Source organism: Puntigrus tetrazona, chromosome 1 (assembly GCF_018831695.1).
Source record: "Puntigrus tetrazona isolate hp1 chromosome 1, ASM1883169v1, whole genome shotgun sequence".
Taxonomy (NCBI): Eukaryota; Metazoa; Chordata; class Actinopteri; order Cypriniformes; family Cyprinidae; genus Puntigrus; species Puntigrus tetrazona.
In genome coordinates, this window is record NC_056699.1 from 15,004,804 (window position 1) to 15,030,701 (window position 25,898).

At 37.9% G+C, this 25,898-nt stretch overlaps 2 protein-coding genes across 4 annotated transcripts; one reads left to right on the plus strand and one right to left on the minus strand.

The window, feature by feature from the left end:
* The first annotated feature begins 803 nt into the window (after positions 1–803).
* Positions 804–20,078, plus strand: coro2aa (coronin 2Aa). Of its 2 annotated transcripts, none has more exons than XM_043249631.1 (12): positions 804–943; positions 8,100–8,300; positions 9,771–9,887; positions 10,034–10,183; positions 12,219–12,398; positions 12,802–12,918; positions 14,070–14,174; positions 14,269–14,365; positions 15,390–15,502; positions 15,635–15,725; positions 15,839–16,125; positions 16,214–20,078. In XM_043249631.1, the coding sequence occupies exons 1-12, from the start codon at positions 929–931 to the stop codon at positions 16,343–16,345; spliced, it is 1,605 nt and encodes a 534-aa protein (XP_043105566.1). In that variant the 5' UTR covers positions 804–928; the 3' UTR covers positions 16,346–20,078. The 2 variants fall into 2 exon arrangements, with proteins under 2 accessions (XP_043105566.1, XP_043105575.1); XM_043249640.1 differs by lacking the exon at positions 804–943 and adding an exon at positions 6,332–6,589.
* Positions 19,842–24,555, minus strand: anp32b (acidic (leucine-rich) nuclear phosphoprotein 32 family, member B). Of its 2 annotated transcripts, none has more exons than XM_043249694.1 (7): positions 24,029–24,555; positions 22,111–22,260; positions 21,902–22,024; positions 20,907–21,096; positions 20,703–20,830; positions 20,559–20,628; positions 19,842–20,480 (listed from the first exon to the last, which is right to left on the minus strand). In XM_043249694.1, the coding sequence occupies exons 1-7, from the start codon at positions 24,080–24,082 to the stop codon at positions 20,398–20,400; spliced, it is 798 nt and encodes a 265-aa protein (XP_043105629.1). In that variant the 5' UTR covers positions 24,083–24,555; the 3' UTR covers positions 19,842–20,397. The 2 variants fall into 2 exon arrangements, with proteins under 2 accessions (XP_043105629.1, XP_043105621.1); XM_043249686.1 differs by having other exon boundaries at positions 19,842–20,483.
* Between the last annotated feature and the right edge of the window lie 1,343 nt (positions 24,556–25,898).

Genomic DNA, 25,898 nt, shown 5'->3' on the forward strand with positions numbered 1-25,898 from the left:
CTGGATTTATTTGATACTTGCACATGCACTAAATGTATTTATTTGCATGTTTTGTGTTCATATTTGGATTGTTTACTGTGGGATGGGGGAGGAAACAGTGTTCTCAAACACAGGTTATATCATCTCTCATCATCTCCCCACCCTTTACTCCACCGCAGCGCCGCCCCACACCCATAGACTTCGACGAAACGGGACGGACGGTGAACAGAATACACAGAGAGAAAACGGGCGGGTCTTACTGCGTGCAAGCGCTTTCTAATTGGACATATTTAATTAGCACAAAAAGGCCAAATTTGTTTTACTTCTTAACAATACCTTTCAACTAAACCATTCTTAAAGTTTTTCGGGAATGTTCTGAATCGTGGAAAATTATTGTCCCAAAAAATGCTGGGGTAACGCGCGCGCCGGGGCGTCACGTGGTGTGTGTTACTTTTCACCTCGCTCAACAAGATTGGACCAATCATAGTAGTTTTGCGATTACTGACTAAGACTTTTATTTAATGATTTTGTAAAGGTTACTTTAAGATATTTTTATTTGTTCCCCGGATAACGGTTCTGTGAATGAATAAATTTAAACGATTACACGTGGTAGTGTATAAATGTATCGAATTAAACGAAGAGTGTCGTGGGATTTGAGTGAAACTCAATGGCACGTTTGTGTTTCTGAGCGCCCAAGCGCCCCTTTAGGAAGACAGGTTTGCGTCCCACAATGAACACTAACAGACGGCAGCTGATGCTCACACCTCACCTCAAACATTGCGGCATCATCCTATAATCTCTCTCTCTCTCTCTCTCTCTCTCTCTCTCTCTCTCTCTCTCTCTCTCTCTCTCTCTCTCTCTCTCTCTCTCTGACACATTTCTGCGTGTGAGTGTTTAAAAAGACGCGGATCTAGTAGTCGTGGGTTATTCTCAGTTCTCTTCATACTGCATGAGCATCACAAAGGTAAGAAGACCCCTAATAATCTAATCTCTTAGCTGTACTTCCAGATTAAAATCCAGACTGTGTTTTTATGTATTTTATTATTATTAGCCTATCATTAGAGGCTATTTTACTGACGTTATAGAGCGACTTTAGGAGACCTTATAATATCAATGATTTTAATTAATTGTAGATTTCATAGTTCTACCAATTCACTCCAGAAGTCTTTCTTTTATATTTCAGATCTTTTCTCTTGTAATTTACCTTATGCGGTTTATTAACACTTTGCAATAGGTCCCAATAGTTAACATTAGTTGCTCTGACATAACTATCAGTGAGCTACATAAGTAATTAGTTCACATTAACTAATTGTGTTTATGGCTAGTTATCTAATGTCAACAAATGAAAACTTATTGTGAAGTGATCTTTGTTTCATTGTGTTTATGTTATTTAGACCTTTTTTTTTAACAATTCTTTGTAGATCAGAACTGACACTGATTTCTGTAAGCGCAAATGCTTTGGCTTCACATCTTTAAATAGAAATGTAGAAGTTTATTTATTTAAACACTGACTTGATTGTCTCAAATGTGAACAAATATATTATCACATTCATATAGATAGCCCTAGTTTACACAAAAAGGACAATGTAGTCATCCTTTAGTCAATTATTGGACGAATTATCAATTTAAGAATTTGTGACAATTATAGCCACAGCCACAGTTTTGATCATCTTAATACAATATGAAAAAATGCAAATAATCATTATTATATTCATTTAACGTAAAACACACGTCCAGACCTCTAATATATTGAATTAGGTTGAATGTCGTCATTTTATATGGAGAAATTATCCGGGCTGTATTTCTGAGTGAGACAGACAGACACTCAGGGGAGTCCAGGTAAAGAAAGACAGTTCAGAAAGGGTTGCCAGGTGTCCAAGTCCTGAGGGTGAAACATGTCAAAGAGAGGTGTGGTCGTGTTCAGACACGTCCATGAGCCATGAGCGCTGCATGCTTTAGCTCGGGTCTTCACCTGGACACACACGACTCTGGCATCTCTGTCCAGCCTTACTCTTTCATTTTTTCCTTTACATGTGCTACATTTCACTAATAATGTCCAGAGTTGCTGAAGTCGTAGCACATTTTCTTTGCTTCTTTTTTTGCATCCTACATTTGTGTTGATGCGAACAGATCGTGTGTATGAGAATAAGAAATAAGCTTTTCCTTCAGTCGATGACCTTAGTGAAAGGTCATAGATGAGTTATGGTGGTCAACTAATGCACTAGCGGGTTAATGCTGAACAGTCAGTTAAGAAGGTTAAACAATACGCAAATATTTTTTTCTATGGGTTTGAAAAATGTTCATCATTTGTTTGATCAAAAATACAGTAAAAACATTAATATCATGACGCAGTATTGCAAATTAAACAAATCTGATCATTCGGAAATCACTCTAATTTGCTGATTCTGGACTGTACAAAAAGGTCTAGTTGTCCCACATTAGCTCGGTCTTGATCTGACAGGAAACCCACAGGGACTGTCTTTCATTTTGTCTTGCTTTTGGGAAAGTTAGACATCTGTGGATGGAAATGCACACCCATAGGACTATATTGATTAGTTGTTGTTTTTGTTGTGTTTCTTTTTTCTTAGAATGGCAGTCCATCACTTAGTTGTTGAGCTCTAGAGCAATGAAACAAGTCAACACATGCACATTAATAATACTTTCTCTTGACCTAATTGCAATTCAGCAATATTTTTTGGTCCAAATTTAATTTGTTCATTCAATAAATAAAAATATCTCATTCACGTCAGTACAAGTACATCATTCTAGTCAAGTAAATAATAAATTAGCAATGCCGCAAATATTCTTATACGCCTTTCATATATTTCATTCTTATACACAAACGATATGAACTGTGATCTGACCCCTGAAGAATGGTGCAATGTGCAGAAATAAAATATAGACGCAGCGATTAGTAGAGAAACCTCAATAACAGTCAACAGTTATAATAAAGAAAACGTATGAGCTCGTAAATCTGTACGAAACCATACAAAACAAATTACTTACAATGGTGACAAAAACAGCAGCATAAATCAAGTCAGCAAAGAGCAAAACAATCCTGACCACCTTTATTTATGCTGCAGTGCATGCTGGGAGCTTACAAACCCTTAACAAATAAGCAGCTTCACTCAATATGTAACAACCCTTATATATATATATATATATATATATATATATATATATATATATATATATATATATATATATATATATATATACATGCATGTTATATAGTATATACATGTGTGTGTGTGTGTGTGTGTGTGTGTGTGTGTGTGTGTGTGTGTGTGTGTGTGTGTGTGTGTGTGTGAACTATCCATCTATATATTTGTCTACACAAACAAGCCAGTTTGTTTTATTTTTAGCTTCACATTACAGCTACTGTACCCACTCTGAAACCCATCAAGGAGACTTTCCCAGCATCCTCTGTTCTTAAGTGGGTTATTGAATGGGATGAAATCTTCCTGACTCCACATCCCTTTGTAATGCTCGAGTCATTATACAGCTCGTGTGTGCAGCACATCCCTGCTTTGTATTAATCAATAAACATATTGATTTAGTTTCAGGTTTCATAAACTCTGACTTCTGAATGTTGTATGTTTAGATGAGCAGATGGCTCTATTGTTTGCAGTATTGGGGAATATCATATCACTAATTCAGGCAGGTGAACAAATCATATAGGCATTCGTGATTTATATAAGCGCGTTTTATGTTCCTCCTTCACCATTGGTATGGGGGATGCATATTTAAGAATCAGCAATCGTTGCACAAATGTAGAACATACGACATTACAAACTGTAAAAATACTGACAACTGAGTTTTTGAGGAAGCTGCAGTTTCTTATTAGCATATTACCTATATTATATAAATCAAAAATGACGCATATGTACTTTCCACCCATATGGCAAACATTAGTATAACCTGTGATTGCACAATTTTGACTTAACAAGCGACTGCTACGGATGTTGTGTAATAGTAGCTGAATGCATCATCATCGTAGACGGTTTAGTTTCTCCGAGGAACGGAGGTGTTTATATCCAGGAGTCAGGACCCGCAGACTGCTGAGGTTTTCTCTCTTAAGAGGGACATTCAAATGTAAGCTTTGAAAGTCAAATTGATCAGTCCCACTTTTTGAAGAAAAAAAAGCCATGCAAATGAGTCCTTTAGCACATTGGTAATACATTTACATTTTTCCTTACTCAACACATGTATTGGCAAACTGTTGCTCAACTTAATCATTTCCCCAAACCCGAAAGTCCCAAATAAAAAAAAATATTGGAGTATCTGCTAAGCCATGCAGGTGAAGACAGAATGTATTGGGTGGGCATATGCAAAACAAGTTTACACAAATGTGTTCGGAAACCACTTTTTAATCTTGTGTTTTCGGTTAGGTTTAGATTAGGGTTTAATGCAGCTGGTACGTTATTTTTTAAATGCCATGGAGTATTATCCTTTTAGCGCCACTTACTGGACATTTCATTTTTAGAACTGCCACAATACAGACGACAACCAATGCAATATAACGATGCCATATTTACTTTATTAAAATATATTCACTGGCATTTCACTTCGTATATGTTTTAAAACATGCAAGAAATGAAGTTTCATTGTGCTGAAATGTCTTGTTTTTTATTGGAGCTGGTTTATTTCGTTGATTCAGACCCTGAGATTCTTACATAACTGCATTTTTTAACTAAACACACACAGCAAAATAAAACCCCACACTGTGTTGAACGCTGTAGATGTGAATGAGCGTTTACAACTGCCGTCACATCACTGACTTCTTTTTGGACTTTAGGGGTGTCAGTTAACAGATACTGTTACTGACTCAGTTTCATGATCTCGCTCTGGTGCAATAAAGCAATAAAGTTGTTCGTTTTTATCATTATTTACTCAGTACATGCACTCATGTACTTATTCCGGATCAAACTTCACCTCTGTGAGAATTGATACGGGATAAACAAACCCAGCCAGATCCTCCTAGAGAGCCCATAGCTTACATTTATCATATCAAAACACAGTCTTTCTCAAGATTTTGGGGTCAATTAACATAACAAAGTTCAGTGACCTGGAGACTCCGGGACAATACTAATGCCGGAGCCCCATCTTCACAGTCAGGATCTAGTGAGGGCCTCAATGGCCCAGAAACTGAAACCAGGCAATGTATTGTCAAAATGCAGATCTTCTCATTTGAGATCAAACACCTTTCCGCACTGAAAGATCTGGACCCATAGAGCTTTTCCTCTGTTGTAGCTAGTTATTAGCATAATGTCTGTAATCTCTGCACATTAGTCAGCTCTAAAGGCCCCCAGAAAGCTGTATGTCAGGCTGCTCTCTAATTGCTTGGACAACAGATCCTGACCTCATCGCTAATGCTAGCGTGGACTGCTTCTTTTTTTTTTAGTGATAGACATTCGCCTGCAGCAAGTCAGCGAAAAAGATGCAGTTAGCAGGTTTTCGTCGATTGCTATCTGCTTATGCCTTGTAGGTTTTCAGTTACTAACTTACCTTCCAGGTGAAACTTGACCTCATCTGATTAAGTGATACTTCTCCGACTTCCGTCTGCTCTTTTCAGACTAAACCTGACCTGTGGACCGGACTCTGTCCCTGTGCGTGTTTACTCTTCTCATATTGAGTCGCATCAACTAAGTCTACCACTTTTACAAGTCCAGTCCCCATCCCCTGCTCATTCACATAGCGTAAAACTATTTCTATCAAGCCTCTGCTGCACTCTGATGACACTCCTGCGCTTTCCTTGTCGTACAGTAAAAAAACAACCTTTGCTTCGGCTCGCTTGAAATGCCTGTCTTGCCGCAGACAGATTCGGTTTTAAATACCACAAAGAATGGGCGATATGTCAGGTATTCACAACGCATTCTTTTAGAAGAGAAAATGAACAAAAGCACGCACATCCAAAAGAACAGAGTAACTAAATATAGGTCCTTGATAAAAATAGAAAAAAAAGCTAGTACGCCGCTGCTCCAAAATTGTGAATATTGCAGTGGTTTTAAAATCATCGCCTCACAAGGACGGAGTGTTAACAGTTACCGTTTCTACAATTCATACTAAAGCAGTAAAACTTTTTCTGACAAACAGAAAATCGAACCTGATCCAAATTTCTGAACGTTTTTTGAGACGGTGCGTAAACTTTATTGTAACAACGTTAGCTCATATTTATTTTGTAACTTATCTTGATACTCTTCATTAGAAGATGAAGCCACCCCTTTATTAGATTCGTCGCTAGCCCTAGTGATGAATGTGCAGGAAATCTTTCACACCTCCCCGTCCCCTGTGCTTTCTGCTGCGAGGCGCCACCCTTTTAGGGAGTGTGCACACATGATCTCTTACCTGCTTTGCTCACAAGCACTGGAGGTGCTGCTGGCTTTCTGTCCACATTTACTGAGGCTGCAGGGCAGAAGTTTAACACCTGTTTTCTCACCGTCTTAGGACTTTCTTCCTGCATTGTCATCTTTGCTTTGTCTGTGATGTTTCACAAGAGATCTTAAATGGAATAACGCTGCCCGTGGAAGTGGGAAAATAGGGATATCTTCTCCGGTTCTACGTCTGCATCTCTGCTCTCTCAAGTCTTCGAGTGCTCAGCACAGACAGGGTGAGCAGCTTGTGATTCCAATACATCTCATTCTCACTTAAATGAACCATTCGGATCTTCAAAAGCTGCGTTAGTTTATGTCAGGCCGGATGGAGCTTGGAGCGGTATTGTAATAAATACTATACTACTATACTGTTACTATTAATATTTGGTTATGTTAATGCGGTGGTTGATATAAAGACACTTAGTTAACGGGACGTTGTAAAGGTTGAAAAAAATATTTTTAATAAAAAATATAATTATAAAACTAATTGGGTGTATTTACTAAGATGGATTTAAATGTCACGTTCCACATTGTGTGTTGATCGCGTTTACTCTTAATGTTTTAGCATTTTATTAATTATGCTTCAAACATTAATAAGAAGGTTGTGGTATTGTCATGATTTTTATATCTATTGTTACCTACCACCGCACCTACACTAGATAATCCATCCCTTGGTTAATTATTACACCAGCCTTTGAAAGCTGAACAACTCAAACACGAATATAAACAGTGTTGCAGTGTTTCCTGTTCTCTACTTAACGTCAGTATGTTTTAGTATGGATTTACGTTCAAAGTTTTCAGACACATGATACAGTTTTACGATAGTTTTTCCATACTTGGCCTGTATTACTCACGTAAGACTGTTTTTCCATCCAGGAAGATTAGTACGTTAATCTCAGGTGTGTTTAAATATATATGCGTTTGTTTTTGTGCATGTCAGTATACTATGGATTCACCTGAAAAAGCTTTAGTTGCATATAGCTGCCGTTCCATTCAGGCAGCTATATATAAACCATCAAATCTGTAACTCTTCTCTGTTTTAGTCACCTTTTTCTACAGAATCGGATCTATACACTGAATGCTTTCTGCTATTTGACCTTGCTTTTCCATCCAGTACCTGTTAACTTTATCCTTAAATCAAAACCAGTCGTGCTGTTTTCACAATGCATTTATCTACGCAGTCATCAGTTGTTGTTGCAGACGTTTCTGACAAGCATTTTGTGTTTGAAGTTGTCGGAATTTGTCTAGCGAGGTTGTTCTTCGTTGTTTCCTGCAGAGGTGGATGATAATTATGTCCACGCGCAAACCTTTACGGGTATGAGTGCATCATCAAAAATGAGCTATAAAATGTAACGATGGATGGATAGGTGTAGGTATTTTTGAATGAGTCAGAATTCTGTGGAAATCTGTGTCGTTCTCCAGGTTAAGATTCTGTCCAATGATAATGCTCTCTTTTTTTCTATACTGTAAAGCTACTTTGACACAATCTGTATTTATATAATTATAAGTGCTATATAAATAAAGGTGACTTGACTTAACAGATAAGCATATTAGAAGATTTCGTCAAGGGTCGTGATGAATAAGGATTTATAGACATGTAAACAAATACATATATATTTAGCCCAGTGTCCTTCTTCATGTGGACCTTTAATTTTTTTGTCGACTTTTCTGATGCGTATTTCATATATTGCATGAACTGCATATTTCTTTCAAAGTAATGCGTATCCATCTTCTGTTTCAATCTAGATGACATGGCGTCCTCAGTACCGTAGTTCCAAGTATCGCCATGTGTTTGGGAAGCCGGCCACAAAAGAGAACTGCTATGATGGTGTCCCCATCACCCGAAGTGTTCATGACAATCACCTCTGCACCGTCAACCCTCGCTTCATCGCAGTCATCACTGAATGCGCAGGGGCCGGGGCTTTCCTGGTGCTGTCCATCAATCACGTGAGTGAAACGAGCTCATATCTGTGACTAGCACTGATGATCTATGGACTGTGAATGCTTTAATACCCTCCTGTTGTATTTGCATTATTTAGACCCACATTCAACTTTCAGACTCAAAGGTTGTAGCCAGTTTTTTTTTTTTTTTTTTTTTAACATATTAGGAAGGTTAAAGGACGATCTGGCAAAATACTTATCGTATCTTCCCTTTTTCTTCAGGGCAGATGTATGCATAATCATGAGCTTCTATTATTTTAGAGCCTAACATGCAAAAATATCTTCTCACACTTCTTCCTGTCGCACACACGCTTGCTTAGCCTACCTGTTCTGACACACTTTAGCTCTCTGTGTGATTTTATTGGTCTGTTGACTGTCTCATGTTTAGTCAGATATTACCTCATGTCTCAAAAATGGCACAGGTTACATGAAAGCCTCGAGGCATCTTTCTGTATTGTCTTTCTCTTCTCCTTTCCCCCAACGTTAAACGCCGTCTGAAAAAGCAGTGTTATATTATTGTTAACTTAAGTGCACGATTAAATGTGCTTTTGTAGCAATCAACATATAAAATAAAGGGGTGTGACCACACGATACCACAAGTTAATGCATGTTTCAACATTTCAGTGCCTTTACCCAGAACCAATGCCTACAGTTGCCAGTTGAGATATGAAAAATGATAAGGTGAATTTTCGCCATCTGTTAACTGAGTCATTTGTGTTACGTAAATTGTTTTTTGGTTACAAAAGGATGTTCTCCTTGTTGGGACTTGTGTCGGTTGCAAACACATTTCTATGCTATGACTCTTGGTCAAACACGCAATGAGTTAGATCTCGTTACACTCGTTAGGTGGTAAAATATCTAAAAGTAAATTGAGAGGCATTTCGGCTTGTTTTCTTTTTTTAAATGTTCAATGTATAATTGAAGAAGTGTTGTCACCGGTGTTGTGGCTTGTTTTAACATAAATGTAGTGAGATGTACACTTAAAACAGGCAAAACAAGATAAAGCCGAAGCTTTTATATTAGCTTTGTGCTTTAGTCCTTCAGAAATCATTCTATGTTGATTCAGTGCTTGTGAAACATTAATGTTGCCGAAATGCTTAAATATAAAGTCAAAAAAGACAGCCTTTATACGTAAAGGAAGTCCTGTGTCTTTTTCATAACACTTTTTCAAATTAATATCTTTCCCGAACACCTAACTATTTTAACTATTAACTTTTTTTTTGAACACTGACAATAATATGAACCTAAATAACGAACTGTTCAAGTCAAATGTATTATTGAACATGACTTATTCGACTACAACTGCTAAATACATTTGGTTATAACGTGTTGGTTACAGTATTTCACTCTGGTGATAATTTTATCAGCACAGACCAACTAAGCCGTGCTAAATATACCTCGAACTTCGACCCCATGATTGTCCTCTCTGTATTTACTCAATTATTGGTGTGTAATATAGTCCATGTGTCTTCTCAGACTGGAAAGGTTGACCCTCATCATCCGAAGGTTTCTGGTCACAGAGGCAATGTACTCGACATCAAATGGAATCCCTTTAGTGACTTCTGCATAGCATCTTGTTCAGAGGACACCACAGTAAGTAGATGTAACACTGGTGCGTGTTCACATCTGATTAAAGTGGATCTGATTATCCCATATCACGCTTAAAACTTTCAGATGCTTAAGATACCTTTGAACATTTTTCCCGCAGCTTATCGTTTGTGCCCATGTTTGTTGTTCAGGTGAAGATCTGGGATATCCCTGAACATGGCGTTCTGAAGAACATCACAGTGCCTCGGAAGGAGCTGCAGGGTCATTCCCGACGCGTCGGACTCATTGAATGGCATCCCACTGCCAACAACATCATTTTCAGTACCGGCTATGACTATCAGGTATTTAAACTATACACATACTTTCTCATTGAATGAAGACAGACAGGATTTCTGTGAATTGGGCCCCAGGTAGACACTTAAAATATTCCCTGTGATAATAAGCTCTCAGCACACATTACAAATTTATAATCCTGAACTTCCTTTCTAGTGGCCAGAGTCGAAGTAGTTGTATTGTTTCAGTGCGTGAGCGAAAATAATGAATAATTAACTTAAGGATAATAGTTTAGTTGTTACTTAAAGGTATTAAAAAAGTGCAACTCTTCATCAGAGGATAAAGTAAAATAAATTAAAAAAATATTAAAATATCAGTGGGTAAAACTCGCACCTCGTAGGAATATCAGGATTTAATAGTCTCTATATACCAGTAGGGGTTCATATTTAATGTTACAACTGTAAACCAGCAGCTGAGTTTTTGTATATTTAATTTATAACCTCGAAGAGACCCGAAAATCTGCAGTGACCTTATTAATATTGGAAGAGAAGCTGAGGGATCTCTTAAATAAATGATACATCAATTAGTCAGACAAGCAGTGCTCCAAAAGCACTGATATTTTATTATGACACTTTCCTTCAAGGTATATTTTTCTGGAAGTGTTTTTTCTAAGCTTTCAATTATCTTAAGGATTGTTTGTGTCTTATTTTATTAAACACGTAGTTACAAACTTAACAAGAACTGTAAAAAGACTAAAGTCAGTACTGACCGTTAAATAGCTGTTTCAGCAGTGAATGTGCTTCACAGTGTGCGGTGTTCAACGTTACATCCTGACTCAGTTTTTCTATATTGAAACTTGTTTGGTCCAGAGAATTAAAACAGGGCAACGCTGACTTTTTATAGCTATAATAGATGCTTATTTTTTATATGAAGCGCCGAGCTCTAATATTGCTTTTTATGTACTTTTTTGTTGTCTTGTTTACAGTCAATTTAGTATTTCATTTATTTCATATAATCAGAAAGACTGGTTAAATAGTTGTTGACCTTGGGTCTAATTTTAATTTTATTGATTCCTTTTTGATGATGAAACAGATCTAACAAGCCGTAACTGTTAGATTCATCCAAAGTTAAATTAGATTTAAGATCTAAATATCTGATGCATTTTTATGTCTGGATGGGTTTTCAGTCAATATAATAGTACATTTCTTGGATGCTCGTAGCCAGACTGATTCCTTGTTTCTAAATCCTGCTTCCTCGTCTAAGTAAATTTATGCTGACTCTGTGCATTTGCGACCTCCCACTTCCATTTGTGGCCCATTCTCCTCCTCCCAGCCCCCCTTACAGAACAAAAGTGGTTTTAAGCATCACCGTGTCCCAATCTTCTTATTCATGGTCCCCCACCCTTTCCTCGTGTTTTTTGTGCTGTCCTGAGGCAGTGGAGGTGGGTGTCTTCACAGCACATGTGCACACACACACACACACACACACACACACAGTATCTCGCATTCCTTGAACTGCGTCTGCAGAAACTGTAGGATTCTTACTTGTGAAATGTCTCTACAAAAACGATAGTGTGTATAAAAACTGATGCTTATAGACCCAGCCTTAAGATGAGTAATTTATATTCTTTAAAGAAAAAAGTGATTTGCAGTGGTGCCTTTCAGAAGTTCGAAGTTGGTAATAGTTAGAAAATGTTGGCATTAATCAATTACTTGCATGTAGTTTAAAACACATAAAAGCTTTTTTTATAATTAAAGATATAGTGGATGAAAACTGTAAGACTTGTGACGTTCCATAAAAGACGATAAGAAATTATAAAGCGATAAGAACACTTTTTCATCTTTATTGTCAGTCACCATCTAGCAGTCTCCAAAATGGCTGCACAGTGATGTGAAGAGACACAGAGGAAGTTTTTGCGTACAAAAAGTATTCTTCTTGCTTTATAACATTCAGACTGAACCACCGATGGAAGGGAGAGCCTCCCAGTTTTCATCCAAAATATCTTTAATTGTGTTCCATAAAGCTTTTATGGGTTTAGAACGACGTGCGGATAATGACAAAATGTTCATTTTGGGGTGTGTTTGTCTGTGTGTTGATGCGTAGGTTATGGTGTGGAAGCTGGATGTTCCTGAGCAGGTGATCAAGAACCCTCTGAGGTCCATCAGTGTGCACTCAGACGTGGTTCTGTCCATGTCCTTCAACACAGACGGCAGCAGGCTCGCCACATCTTGCAAGGACAAGAAGATCAGAGTGATCGACCCGCGTACTGGCACCCTTTTACAGGTGTGTTACCTTCAGCCTGATGTTCTTCTCTATCTGCCATGCATGTTTTGAGGCTCACATTATTATTATTATTCCATGCAACTTTAACCCGGTAATCAGTCTTACACTTTCAAATATGAGCTGGGACACTCGTGTGTTCTTCCCCTTGGCTGCCCCTCTGACACCACACATCCAAAACTAACACCTTTAAAACCTTGACCCAGAGGTCAGCATCACCTCAGAGTCTTACACTCACACTCTAGTGTCTCTTCATGTGACTCAGATCAACACAAGATTTCAGTTCATGATTCATGTCATTTTATAGGACATGGTGGTTTTTGTAAATTTGACCACAAAGTATTTTTAATGAAAGAGAATGTGCATTTATGTTTAAATCTCACTGAAGGGTGGCGTGTGATTTCAGGAGACCAACTGCAAGTCACACAAAGCCAGTAAAGTGCTATTTCTTGGAAACCTGAAAATGCTGCTCTCTACGGGCAATTCACGCTGGAACCATCGTCAGATCGCACTTTGGGATCAGGTACGTGATTCTCAAAATAGGCTTCTTTATTTTCCTTTCTAGGGCAAATCCTTCATTCATTAATTGAAATAAAATCTCGATCTAAGCAACTGTAAGACAAGACTATAACCATGTCTTGAATATTAGGGAACCATTTTTCTATAATAGTATAACAAACAAAAAATAGTAGATCTGATGCCTGTTTTAGTTCTGGTAGGGAAGTAATAATTTAAAAACCATTTCCAAACAATATTTTAAAATATAAACTACTGCTGGCAACGATTAAGTTTTTTTTGTGCATAATGAATATACACAGTACACACTTATATATTATGTACTGTATGTATACAAAACAGTATTTTGACATATTTAATGTATTTATACTCATAATATTTATATAATATAGAAATATTAAATATATCAACATCACATTTTATTGAATGCATGCATGCATGTGTACATAAAATACAGTTTACACACATATTATGTACACTAAATTTTTTGGACGTGATTAATCACAATTAATTGTTGCCCAGGAAATAAAAAATATATTATTTGTATACCTCGTATATTAAAAACACAGTTCAGTTAAGAATTCTATGATTTACATAAATGTTACCAAAACATATTTGAGATAAATAGTAGTTCGCATCACAGGATATATCTTTTGGCCTTTTTATTGTACGTTTGGCTAGTATTGCTTCCAAAAACAGGAATTGTGAATAGGAATTCTATACTGTTTAGAAGTTTGGCACCAGTCATAGACACATTGTATTTGTACTGGAGTGACACTCCTAATTTTGACTTTTCGCAAACAGAGTAATTCACTTTCTGTTCACATTTAAATATTGGTGACATTTGTCACTTTTGTGACTACTTCCTGTTTGAAATGGCCCTGTCATGTATATACAAGCTCTGTAATGACATGTCCATCCTTAAAACACAGTGAAAGTAATGAGCTAATGATCACTTTAGATTTCCCCCTAGTGTTACAATCATGACATAGCATGTCTTTTACTGGCCACTACAATGCAAGTCAAGAGTTAAATATGGATCCAATGTAGTAATACCTTTACATTGATATTTTGGTGTTTTGTTCTTTAAAAAACATAATTGTAATCTAACAGTATTAGATATATATTAAGTGGCAAAATCACATACATGTTCTGCAGGAGGACCTCTCTCAGCCGTCTTATTCAGAGGACCTGGATGGCTCCTCAGGCGTTCTCTTCCCGTTTTATGACCCTGACACACACATGCTTTACATAGCTGGAAAAGTGAGTACATATAACCTATACTAGCAGATTGGAAAATAGTTTTTATTGCTGTATTGTGATATGGGTTATTAATGATTAACACAATCATCTTTAGGGTGATGGAAATATCAGATACTATGAAATCAGCCCAGAGAAGCCATATGTGCATTATCTGACTGAATACCGGTCTCTTTTACCACAAAAGGGAATGGGTGAGTACTGTACATGTACATACATAAAAGCGATTGATTGATAACAACATAAAAATCTATTAGCCCATTTCAGTTCCTTTGCACAAGTAATCAAAACAGCAGCATAAATCAACGTCTAGAATCATTTGAAACTGGTTTATCCTTGTTGCACTTTTTTCACTCATCAGGTTTGGTAAGTAAATGGTTTAAATACTTTAGATGTCAGAGAAGTACTGCACTATATTTTACCTTTAGGAGCAGACACACACACACACACACACACACATTTAAACTAATTGTACATTTTTAGATGTTCAGCTTCATCTTTATGAACCCAAAAAAATGCATGCGCCGCTTACAGTTCACAGCTCACTGATACTGGCACCCTTTAGATCTTTTATTTAAAAAAAAATGGATAATACACATTTAAAATGGGACTGGTTTCTATGGCCAGATGAAACTTAAAAAAGAGCTTTTTAGCAGCTAACACTTTTGGTGAACACAGTTATAAAAATGACCCCACAGTGAACTACAGTGAAATATACTGCTGTATTTCTTTATGTTCTGGGCCTATATTTCTGCTGGAGGTCCTGGACATCTTGTTTAGACGCATGGCATCATTCTGTCGGATACCAACAGATAAAAAAATAAATAAGTGACTGGCTCTGTTAGAAATCTTATAATGGGCCATGTTTGGATCTTCCAACTGTACAATAATCAAACCTCAAAAACAACACAAAAATGGGTCACTATGCACAAAACCAAGCTTCTGCTATGGCCATTCCAGTCCTTTGACTTGAAACCTACAGAAAAAGAGTGAGGTGAACTCAAGAGAAGAAGAATTGGGTCTAGGAGCTGGGTCCTAGTGTTCTCTAACCTCATCCGGCATTATAGGACAAAATGTAGACCTGTCTTTATGTGTTGTTTAACATAATTAAGCCCATTCAAAATATGTGCTTGTAATTTTGCTTGTGTTGACGCTACTTTTAATAAATGAATATTCAGTTACTATATTTGAAATAACTGTCTTTGCATTGTCTTCCAGGTGTCATGCCAAAGAGAGGTCTTGATGTGTGTTCCTGTGAAATCTTCAGATTCTACAAGCTCGTGACAATCAAAAGTCTCATAGAACCTCTGTCCATGATCGTTCCGCGAAGGGTACATTCACGATTCTGTTCACACGTGACGCGTGCATTCAAATACTACAAAGCGTACAGCTAGTTCTCATGCTATGCTTGTGGGTGAGGATCCTCAGCAGTCTCACAGACATCCTTTTGTTCTGTTCTACAGTCAGAGTCCTATCAAGAGGACATTTACCCCATGACAGCAGGGAACAAGCCTTCCATGACAGCAGATGAGTGGATCGGTGGTCTAGACAAAGGTTGGCATCTCCTCAAAGAATCTTCTAACTCTCAAACTACCGTCTGCTGTGGAACAAAATTATTATTAGGACAATAATGAATGGGTAATAAACTGTAAATGCTTTCTCTGCAGGTCCTGTGATGATGTCTCTGAGGCCTGGAAGTAAACTGGACTCGTACGTGGAACTGGGTTCAGGGAAAGACTCGACTGACTCCACGGAGACGCAGCACTCTCGCAGTCGGCCAGGACTATCACTGCTGATTCAGGAACGGCTGGATGCCAAAGAAGGGAACGCACACAAAGAATCGCCCCCTACCTCTCTGCTCCTCTCCACAGATGCAAAGAGCACCTCTACAAGCTACGTCAGCAACGGACAACTAGATTCCACGCGCTGCTCGCCGCCTAAAACAGAGAATGAGGTACGCTACGTATAGCTTCTAGCTATAGCTCAGATATAGCAAAAAACCTTCCTCTAATGTGTGTTGATGTATTTGTTTCTGCATATAGCTACGACAAATGTTTTATAAGCAGCAGGAAGAGATCCGAAGACTAAAGGAGCAGCTTAACCAGAAGGATGTGCGGATAAAACAGTTGGAATTAGAAATCAAAAATGTTAGAAACTCACAAGCTAATCTTTAAAAGAGACTATAGTACATAACACTGTCTCACAGCCTCGTCCGCTTCACTAACATTCACGTGAAAATGTTCCGCCTCATGAATTATGCTGTAAAGGTACGGTCCAGTCATTCCTAGAGGAATCGGTTCGCTTGGCGGTTGGTCACTCAAATTTGAGCCATTGACCAATGGAAAGCTGCTTGGATTTGAAGTGACTTCATTCATCGCTACACTTTTGACAACGGACAATAGACCTTTTTGCCCGCGAAATTTCGCTAATGTGACCGTGCCTCGAGGAAACACATGGTCTACATCCACTTTTAGCGTCTCTTTATGGAAAGTCATTCCTTGTATGCACGTTTTGTGCACATTATTTACTGTACAACCTTTGTGGAAATTTTTTATTAGACTTTAGCACTATGCAAGCTTATGATCAGATTTGTTAAATGTTTGTTTTATTACTATTTTAAAAAAAACGGCGTAAATGAGCATTTGCGCGTTTCGTTTTATGAACTGGGTTATTTGAAATTTCGCGTGAATATAACCGTAATGAGATTTCTTTTTCAGATTCATTTTCTATTTAAATTCCTGTGCTGATGGATGAGTGTTGCGGCATGAAAGTTTGATCGTAATTATGCAAATGCAACATTTTTAGAACAAAGGGAGGTACATTCGAAAACCGTGAGTTCTACACGTGTGCATTATCACGTTATATTAAAGAGATTTAGTTTTCTGTGTGTTCAAACAAATCCCAGCATGCACTGAAGCGGTAGCACCGTGGGAACTGGCTGGGTTTCCGGCAGGTTTAGGTTCAGTAATTCCTCTGAATTTTGTCATCCACTGACAAGATCCCATTCTGCAACATGCTTGCTATGAACTGCCAAACTGTTCAAAATGCATGTAAGGACCGCCACATTTTACTGAATTATCGTGTTTCACTCAAAATGGCCATTTTAAAAATAGTCGTCCATTTGGAGCCTTTCACAAATTTGAACAAGCCATACTTTTAAACTCTGTTTCTATATGGATACGCACATGTTAGAATATATAATCTAAATAAGAGGTTAAAGATGCTATTTTAAGTGTTGTTGCTGAAATATTTACTAAATGTTGTCCAAACAACCTTGATTGCATTCCTTTCTTGTTTTTTTTATCATAAACTAAAATAATTACACTCATTTTTAGTTATCAGATGTGAAATAGCCAAACAGAGAGACTTTTGGAGATGCATACAAATGAATGTTTGCTAGAGTGGGTTTCAATTGTTAACATTAGTTAATATGAACTGACAATGAGTAAGACTTATTTATTTATGAACCTTTGTGGTAACTTCAACATTTAATATTTAATACTCAGAATCAAAATATGTAACATTCGTTAATGTACTGTGAAGTAAAATGAAGAACTTCAGCAAGATACGTTGCTGAAGAGAACATATGCTGTTGTGTTACAGAAAAGCATAAGATGATTAAAAATATGAACTCTAAAAAATAATGTGTCATGGATAAAACCTTGATCTTTACAAGAACGGACAACGTTTTGTTTTGTTTTTTTGCATGAAAGAGAATTTGGTTGCTGCCTTCTAGTTAAATGGGCCACTTTATTAAATGATAATCATGATAAAATGATATTCGTCATTTCTGGTCAAAGACTGGTCAAGTATTTTTTGAAGGAATCCATATTTAAGCCTGGATATGCCATTTTCAATTGTACATCATATTATACAAAACATTTGCATAAATGAGCACATGTGTGGAGCACAGGGAGCCACACACACACACACACACACACACACACACACAGCCCTTAGATGCCTCTTCGATTCTTTTTTCACAAATTGCGTGAATTTCACTGGATTGTATCAGCCTCTGTTCCACCTGCCACTCATATTTAAAATAAATTGAGACTGGTAACCATTTCCAGACAGTTTGGGTTATTTATGCCTGTCTCTCAAACAAACACAGCTTTGACAGACTGGTCAAAATGGTCAGAATTAAAAATATGCGCAATGCAATATATGCTATTTAAATGCATGTTGTGTAAATTGCTAATCGATCTTATTGTAACACTAAGTTCAGACACAAACACATTTCTTTTAATTAAACTGAAGAGGTATTAACATAGAGAGAATCTGACATTAATATCCAAGTATTACTAGAATCAGAGTATGAATTATACATGCTTTTGAGGGGGCAAAGTAAAAGGTTATAGGAGTGAGAATGTAGAGGTGCATGTAAAAATCCATTCAAAAACATTCTCATTGTTAAATTACTTCATAGCATTCACTGTAATAAGTTCTGGCCCCTTTGGAAGTTTACTCCGGGTCCCAGGGCCCATGGTCGAGGACCTAGGTATAATTTGCAGCCTTGCCAGCTTGTCTGTCTTTATAATAACGTGCAGTCCTCACGACTCCTTACAACAAACAGAACAGCCCATTTTAAAATGCAAACGCAATAGTAACAAATCCTAAAAGCATATAAACAATTTAGTTTACGACAGGTCTATATATATATATAATTTCTGATAGGATGTTATAAAAGCATGTAGACAGCAGTTTGACTGTATGGTGACCCGTAGGATGTTTGTTCTACGTGATCCCTGCACACATATCTGTGCAACCAGACAGTTATCAGAAGATACAGAGCCCTCATGTTGCTGTGAGAGGAACGCAGCCACTTCTCACCAGTTACACAGAGTCCTTTGGAATGAATGTCTTTAAACCTATATACTTTAAATACACATCAAAACTAAATCATAACTTCCCTAAAAGGTTTCACAACTGCTTAACATTTAGCCGACAAAGCCATGTAGCCATTTAATGGCAAGTTTCTTTTGTGAAAAATTACCTCACCTGTTACAAAAGACCATTATACACAGAACGAAGCGTATCTTTTACTAAAAGAATCTGTTAATATCTTGGATAACTTTTTGCTCAAGACCTTCAGGTTTGAGATTATGCTGAAACTCACTGAATCACATCCTGGGAAATATGGCTGTAAAATTACAAAACCATATTTTTGCAAAATAAAAAAGTTTAAAGTAATAAAAAATATTGTCCAGCTTTTCAGTAATTTGTTGTGACTACATGAAATACGTGAAGAAATACGATATGTAGAACTATACGAGTTCATTTAAACTGATAACATATGAACAGCTTCCCCATGTGTATACTACTCTTATGAATCATCTGATCAAAAATGAACAGATTTCCCAAACATGAATCTTCTGAGAACACTTGTATGGTCATTAATATATAAAACAATACACTGTAGCGCTGCTGTATTTTGAAAACATTACAAATTATTACTCAAAGCCACGTAGACCCGAGCACTTTTAAGACCCATATATAGATTTATCAGTTTAAAACAATAAGAATTGAACTTAAGATTAAATGATGAATAAAATAAGGCACTGGAACATAAAACAAGCAGGTTCTGAAAATGATCCGCAGGACACACGTGGGTCTCCTAAATCCTTACCGTCAGATTTCAAATAAATGTTAAGACAAAGGACAGAGAAATAGGAGAGTGAGCAAAGCACAAAATGTTATTTTATTTACAAAGTTTTTGTCTTACAGAAAGTAAAAATGTAGCTACAACCTTGATTTGCGCCACAGGCTGCCACTAAAATGATGGCCCGCTTGTCACACAGTTGCTATAGCAATCTTATTGGGAAATTTGGAACATAAACTAAAGGGGGAGGAAATGTCAACAAAAAAAAAAAAAAAAAAAAAAAAAAAGAAAGGAGAAAAAGAACACTTTCAACAAAATATTAAAAGCACAGACCCAAAACTAAATACCAGTCCCCGAAGTCCATAGAGGTTTTGAAACACAAACGGGCAGGGGATTGACAGTGGACTCGTGGAACGCTGAGCAAGCCACCGATCCAGAAGGCTTTCGTTCAGCTCGTAGGCTCCATGTGAACAGCTCCACCCGTCCGGTACAGTCTTGCCCCCACAGGGAGCTTAGCGCTTGGGTAAAGGGGGGAGTTGTGGAGGGGTAGAAAGGTTGATGGGATAGCCAGGTTGTTGAAAAGGAGGAGAGGGTAGGGTTGGTAACAGAGTTGTTCATTGGCTCTTAATCGTCCTCCTCATCGTCGTCGTCGTCGTCTTCATCGTCTGCTTCTCGTTTTCTCTTCTCACCCTTGCCTCCTTGCTCTTCTTCTGAGCGAGATGAGACATTTAATTCATGATCACGCACTCCAAAAGAAAGTGAACCGAGTCACAATCGCAACTCACCTTCATCATCGTCGTCGTCGTCGTCATCTTCATCATCCTCTACTTCTCCATCTTGACCAAAGTCTTCCTCCTGAAACAGGCCCACGTAATTAAAGCAGCCGTTTTAGCCGTTTCCATGAGCAACTCATAAAGCTGAACCTGTACCTCATCCTCTCCACTGCCATCCTCATCATCCTCCTCGCCTTCAACCTCATCTTCATCGTCGTCGTCGTCATCTTCCTCTTCGTCGAACTCCTCCTCCTCTCCATCTTCATCCTCCTCCTCTTCTCCTTCTGTATTTAAAGTGACATTAATGAAAAAACTAGGTATTTGTTCAAACACGGAAAAAAAAAGGCTGGCCACACCAACCCTCATCGTCGTCGTCGACCCCATCTCCATCGACTTCTCCGTCAGAGTCCGATGCCTCGCGGTCATCCAGATCATAGCCATCTAGGTATGTGAGCTGCGGAAGGAGCTTAAAGACGCTTTCCCGGTAGTCATTCAAGTTTGTGACTTCGCAATTGAAAAGGTCGAGACTCTTCAAATGGTCAAGTTTTTTCTGCCAAAAAAAAAAGTGAAACACCACATAAATGTACAGTGCTTTTTTGTGTTAGCTGTGATCACAATTAAAACACAGCTAAAAATGCACACCTAAAGGCATATCAATTTATCGTCGCAAAAGAGATTTGAAAGGCATGAGCGTCATTTAAACTTTTGGGTGAATGGCTGCTTTAACCATGTAAAGACATTAACTTTAACAAAATAGTTTAAAGAAAACTTGGAAAAAAACATGATAAATCAGGCTTTTATGGCTCATATAATACAATAAAATTATATTTAAAGCTGCAGTCCATTACTGTGGTAAAATTTTACAAACGTTATATAATAAGCAGGTACACCACGGATCCATTTTCTGGATCCTATTTAGACTGGTTGGGGTAGGTACCGCTGCGGAGTGGCCCGGTGATTCCCCGTAGACAGACAGACGCACGCAGTTCTGTTTATTCACCGCCAGACCAGCAAAAATTACAGACTGCAGCTTTAAATGCTTTGTTTTATGCTCAATGCAATAAAATGTAAAAAGAAATGTAGGTATATTAACAATTTTAACATCTTTTTAAAACATTACGCATGCATAGTCAAGTAAACCTAAGTTGGTTCAATCCAGTCAGTGTTCATTTTTAAATATTAACAAGAGCACATATCATTCTTAAGCTTGTATATAAAAAACACAGAGGACCTGAAGCATGCAAGTTTTTCAGCATAGTTTTTAATTAGAAATGTGCCTTATTAAGCTGGGTTAAGCTGCAAACTTATAAATTTGCATGTTTTACAAATTTACAAGACAGGAAGTCAGTACAAACCAAGGGTTCCAATGTGCTGATGTCTTTCAGTTTGTTGCCACTTAGGTTTAGATGTGTGAGATTGGGGAGTTTTTCAGCTAAAACATCAAGGCCACCAGAGATTCTGTTGTCGCTGAGTTCCAACTAAAATTTGAAAATACATGCATATCAGAACACAATTAAGATAATACTGCACATTGTTAACAGAGACCTGTAAACACACTGATTACCTTTTTAAGTTTTCCGAGTTTAGGGAGGTTGGAGACAGAGAGTAGACCAACATTTATCAAACTTAGAAACTCAAGATTAACAAATTCTGCTGTGAGGCCTTCAATTTTCCCTTCATTTGATCTGCAGTTATCAAGGACAAGTTCTCGTACCTAGAAAAGACCAACATGAGAGGAACATAAATACTGTAAGTCATGCGTTACAATAAGGTTTAACAACAACAACAACAAGAACTCAGATTTTGGAGGCAGGGGAGTTGGACACGTTGGCCAACACGGACATGCTCAATGGAGACGACAAACTATGCTGGTCAAAGAAAAAAAAAAGTTTCTCAACTGGGCAAAAACAAGGCGGCGACCCTTGCAAATACACGTGTTTTTAAAACGTTCTGGTAATTAAACTTTTTTTGTAAGTCGCCGTACGCGTTCGATAGGAGTTTATTCAAGAAATGTGAAAACCACTGAATAACGTTGGGTAAGCGGCTGCTGCTGTTGTTGCATGGCCCTATGGCTCAGACTGTCGCAGCGAGTCACCAATGAGAAAACAGCAGATTACACGCCGACAGCCAGACAACATGGACATATCCTAAAGACACCACGGTCTTTTGTGACATTTTGTGTGACAAACTGCAAATGGAGGGTATTTATGAGCTTGCATATGATGGAAACGATGTGTCGATGGCGTATTCCTGCTGCGAAAGACGAAGACAGAGCGGAAATTAGTGAGACAAAAATGGAGAGTTTCTTTCTCTCGTGACAACATGGCGCCTCCTCAGATAGACTAACATTAACAGAAAAACTCTACACGTTAACCAAAACTCTGCGCTGCGTTTGAAAACCCGACTCTATGCTGTTACTCATGTCACAGGATAATATTTTACGCGACTTTTACTTGATTTTAAAACGGAACTTAAACATTTCCGCCGGATTGCCCAACCAAACCAGCACATGTAACGTTAGCTTCTATTTACTCAGTCTATCGTTCCGTCTCCGCTCACGTTATGCTACAAATTTTGATCATAAAAACGTTGGAAAATCGTCAGAGCGAGTATTTATTGAGTATAAGCGTTAGTTTAATCGGTAGTGGCGCGTGGGGAGTAATGGCGGGAATCAGCGCCTCGCAACAGCGAGTAACAATAATTCAACACGGTCTTATTAACAAATACACGTTTTAAATACTATTTCGTTTAAGATTACTTTTGAGAATATTCGGCAAACTGGCAAACTTTTTGTTTTTCGAATCTCATTTGATTCACACGATCGGAAAGCCTCGGTGCCCTTTAGAATAAAATTCATAATTTTACTGTATGTTCGTCAAATTATACATTTACTTATTTTTATTTAACCGGTGGCCTTATTATTAACGTACCAGAACATCGTAGCAAATTACGACCCGTGTTTTATAGCGATGGAGACCATAATGTGGCCGTATTTAAGAAAATGTGTTAGTGTATGGCTATCTTCGGAGTATAGCTCGTTTATTACTTTAGCTTTTAAGTGCCTGTAATAAAGGGCGCCTCATGTTAGCAACAAACATGGCCACCACGGTGAAATAAACCATCCCATCCATATCTACCACGCCGATGTTAAAATAAGCAAATATTAAGCATAAAAGCATGCCAGATCACGAATACACACATCCAGCGTGGGGGGCTTCAAATGCTGCAATAATGCCTTGAGCTTTCCAAACTAACTACTCTGTGTGGCTTATCGTTACACAGTCTGGATCGTTTCATATCAAAACAGACGAACGAACATTAATGCCGTGAATATACACGCAGCACTTTCTCGTCTAACTCTGTAGCAGGGGTATTACACCCATGTGCTTACCATTAAACTACACACAGGTCAGTGGAACTAGAAAGTAGCACGGCTAGCATGGCTGGGCACAAAACTAAAGGTTTGGCTCAAAATTACTCACATCAGATGGTGTCCTGTTCCTCAGCTCCAAATGAATCCTCTTTTTCATGTCCATATCGCCCCTCAAAAGTTGGACTCTTCCCTCTTGGGTTCTGGAGGAATTTCTGTTCAGCCCAAAAGGTAGAAAGATGCCTTAATGGAGGGAGAATATGGGACTGTATAATGATCTGAGCCCAGCGCCAAGTTACTCTGGGAGAGCAGAAACCATGGAGGGAAACGGCACTGAAACAAATATATACTCAACAGCGCCATCTCTGGCCAACGACGCTCACTGCAACCCTCTCTCTCTCTCACACACACACACACACACACACACACACACACACCGAACAGTGCTGCATTACAGTATGTGACATCAAAAGTTTGTCTAAATGTTGCAATTCAAGTCAAATTTGTCAAATCTCCCATATATGTTTAATTCTACGTAACGTAGTGCGTACATGATAATATGTGTTATGACTTTTGAAATGCATGCATTATGTGGGGAGCTTGAATTATAGGTCAACACACAACCCTGTGTTTATATCTGCCCGGGCTGAAACGACCTCGGTATTATTTGATGGTGTATCGCCAATAAAACGTAAAAACTTCAACTTCATTGCATTTTCTTTGTTACATCAAGTCATTCTAGCTTAGCCGGCATACAGGATTATTTTAAAGCAACATGTTACTTATTTAAATAAAACATTTCTCTACTACGACCTTTTTATATAGTGGTTATTAATAGACAGGAATACATTTTATTATGTAAGTGCTTAATCTGTGGGAAGCAAAGCATTTTATATAAATTCAACCCACTATTAAATGATCCTAAACGAACGACATTCGGAGTTTCTATAATTTATACTATTTAAATTATACACAGTGTGTATTCCAAAAAGCTAAACTGCTGTTTAATATAGCGTTTGTATTTATTTAAGCTGCGTTCACGTTATGAACATTGTGTGCTGTTCAACAAGTTCATCTGCTGTGTAGGAACTTGCCAGAAGAGGGCATCATTCTGTGTCTTGTTTCTACATAGTCAGGTCTCTCTCGTCCTGCAACGTGAGAGACAACAATCATATCAAACTAAGGAGTAATAACTTTTAACAGTCGCAGAAGTGGTCTGTATGCACATCACGTTAAATACAAATGATCAGTTAGAGCTAGAGAGGCAGCAAGAACAGCTGCTATTTTAAATGTTACGCTTTACATTTCTTTAACAATACGAGAGAAACCAATTAGAAGATCGTCACTCCATCTGAGTGCTCCCTTAAGACACTTTTCAGATTTTCAGAAAATAACACAAAAGTACATTAAATGCGACCCATATGATAACCCCGCAGTTTTAACCATTATGCCTAAATGGTTTATAACTGGACTTCTAGTGTTTGCATACTGGCCAGAGAATATGAGGCTGACTGTACACAGTGCATGTGGTGCAAACACTATTCTCTCACGATAACAACAACTCAGAATAAACTTTTAACAGAGCCGAGTCAAACCTTTCACGGCCTACTGACTACTGACATCTTTGAACAAGTACCTCATCCTACAAAGAACCGGAGGCTTTTCTTATAACGCAATATCCCACACATGCTTCAACTGTTCTGTAGGCATCTCCGTATTAAAATGCTGTTCAGTGTGGTTTTTTTTTTTACAATGATGGAGGTTAAGCAAATCATAACAGCGGGAGAGAAGCACGCTACGTATTTTAACGAAATGCCTGCTAGGGGAAAGTAATGTGCTGCGAAAAGCGTAACAAATTCATAAATAGATGTTCAATGATTTTAGAATAAATGATGAATGTGCATGCTAATATTTAATTCAGAGTTGTTCAAGGCTGTTGATGCACAGTATCTTCTTAGTGGCGGGAGAGCAGACCTCAATAT

Coding starts and splice junctions, on each gene's coding strand:
- anp32b (XM_043249686.1), bottom strand. CDS start 24,082: ATGGACATGAAAAAGAGGATTCATTTGGAGCTGAGGAACAGGACACCA. Junction 21,097..21,901: donor TCAGCACATTGGAACCCTTG/GTTTGTACTGAC, acceptor TTTTTTTGGCAG/AAAAAACTTGACCATTTGAA. Junction 20,484..20,558: donor CGACGACGACGATGATGAAG/GTGAGTTGCGAT, acceptor CATCTCGCTCAG/AAGAAGAGCAAGGAGGCAAG.
- coro2aa (XM_043249631.1), top strand. Junction 12,399..12,801: donor GTACTGGCACCCTTTTACAG/GTGTGTTACCTT, acceptor GTGTGATTTCAG/GAGACCAACTGCAAGTCACA. Junction 16,126..16,213: donor CGCCTAAAACAGAGAATGAG/GTACGCTACGTA, acceptor TTCTGCATATAG/CTACGACAAATGTTTTATAA.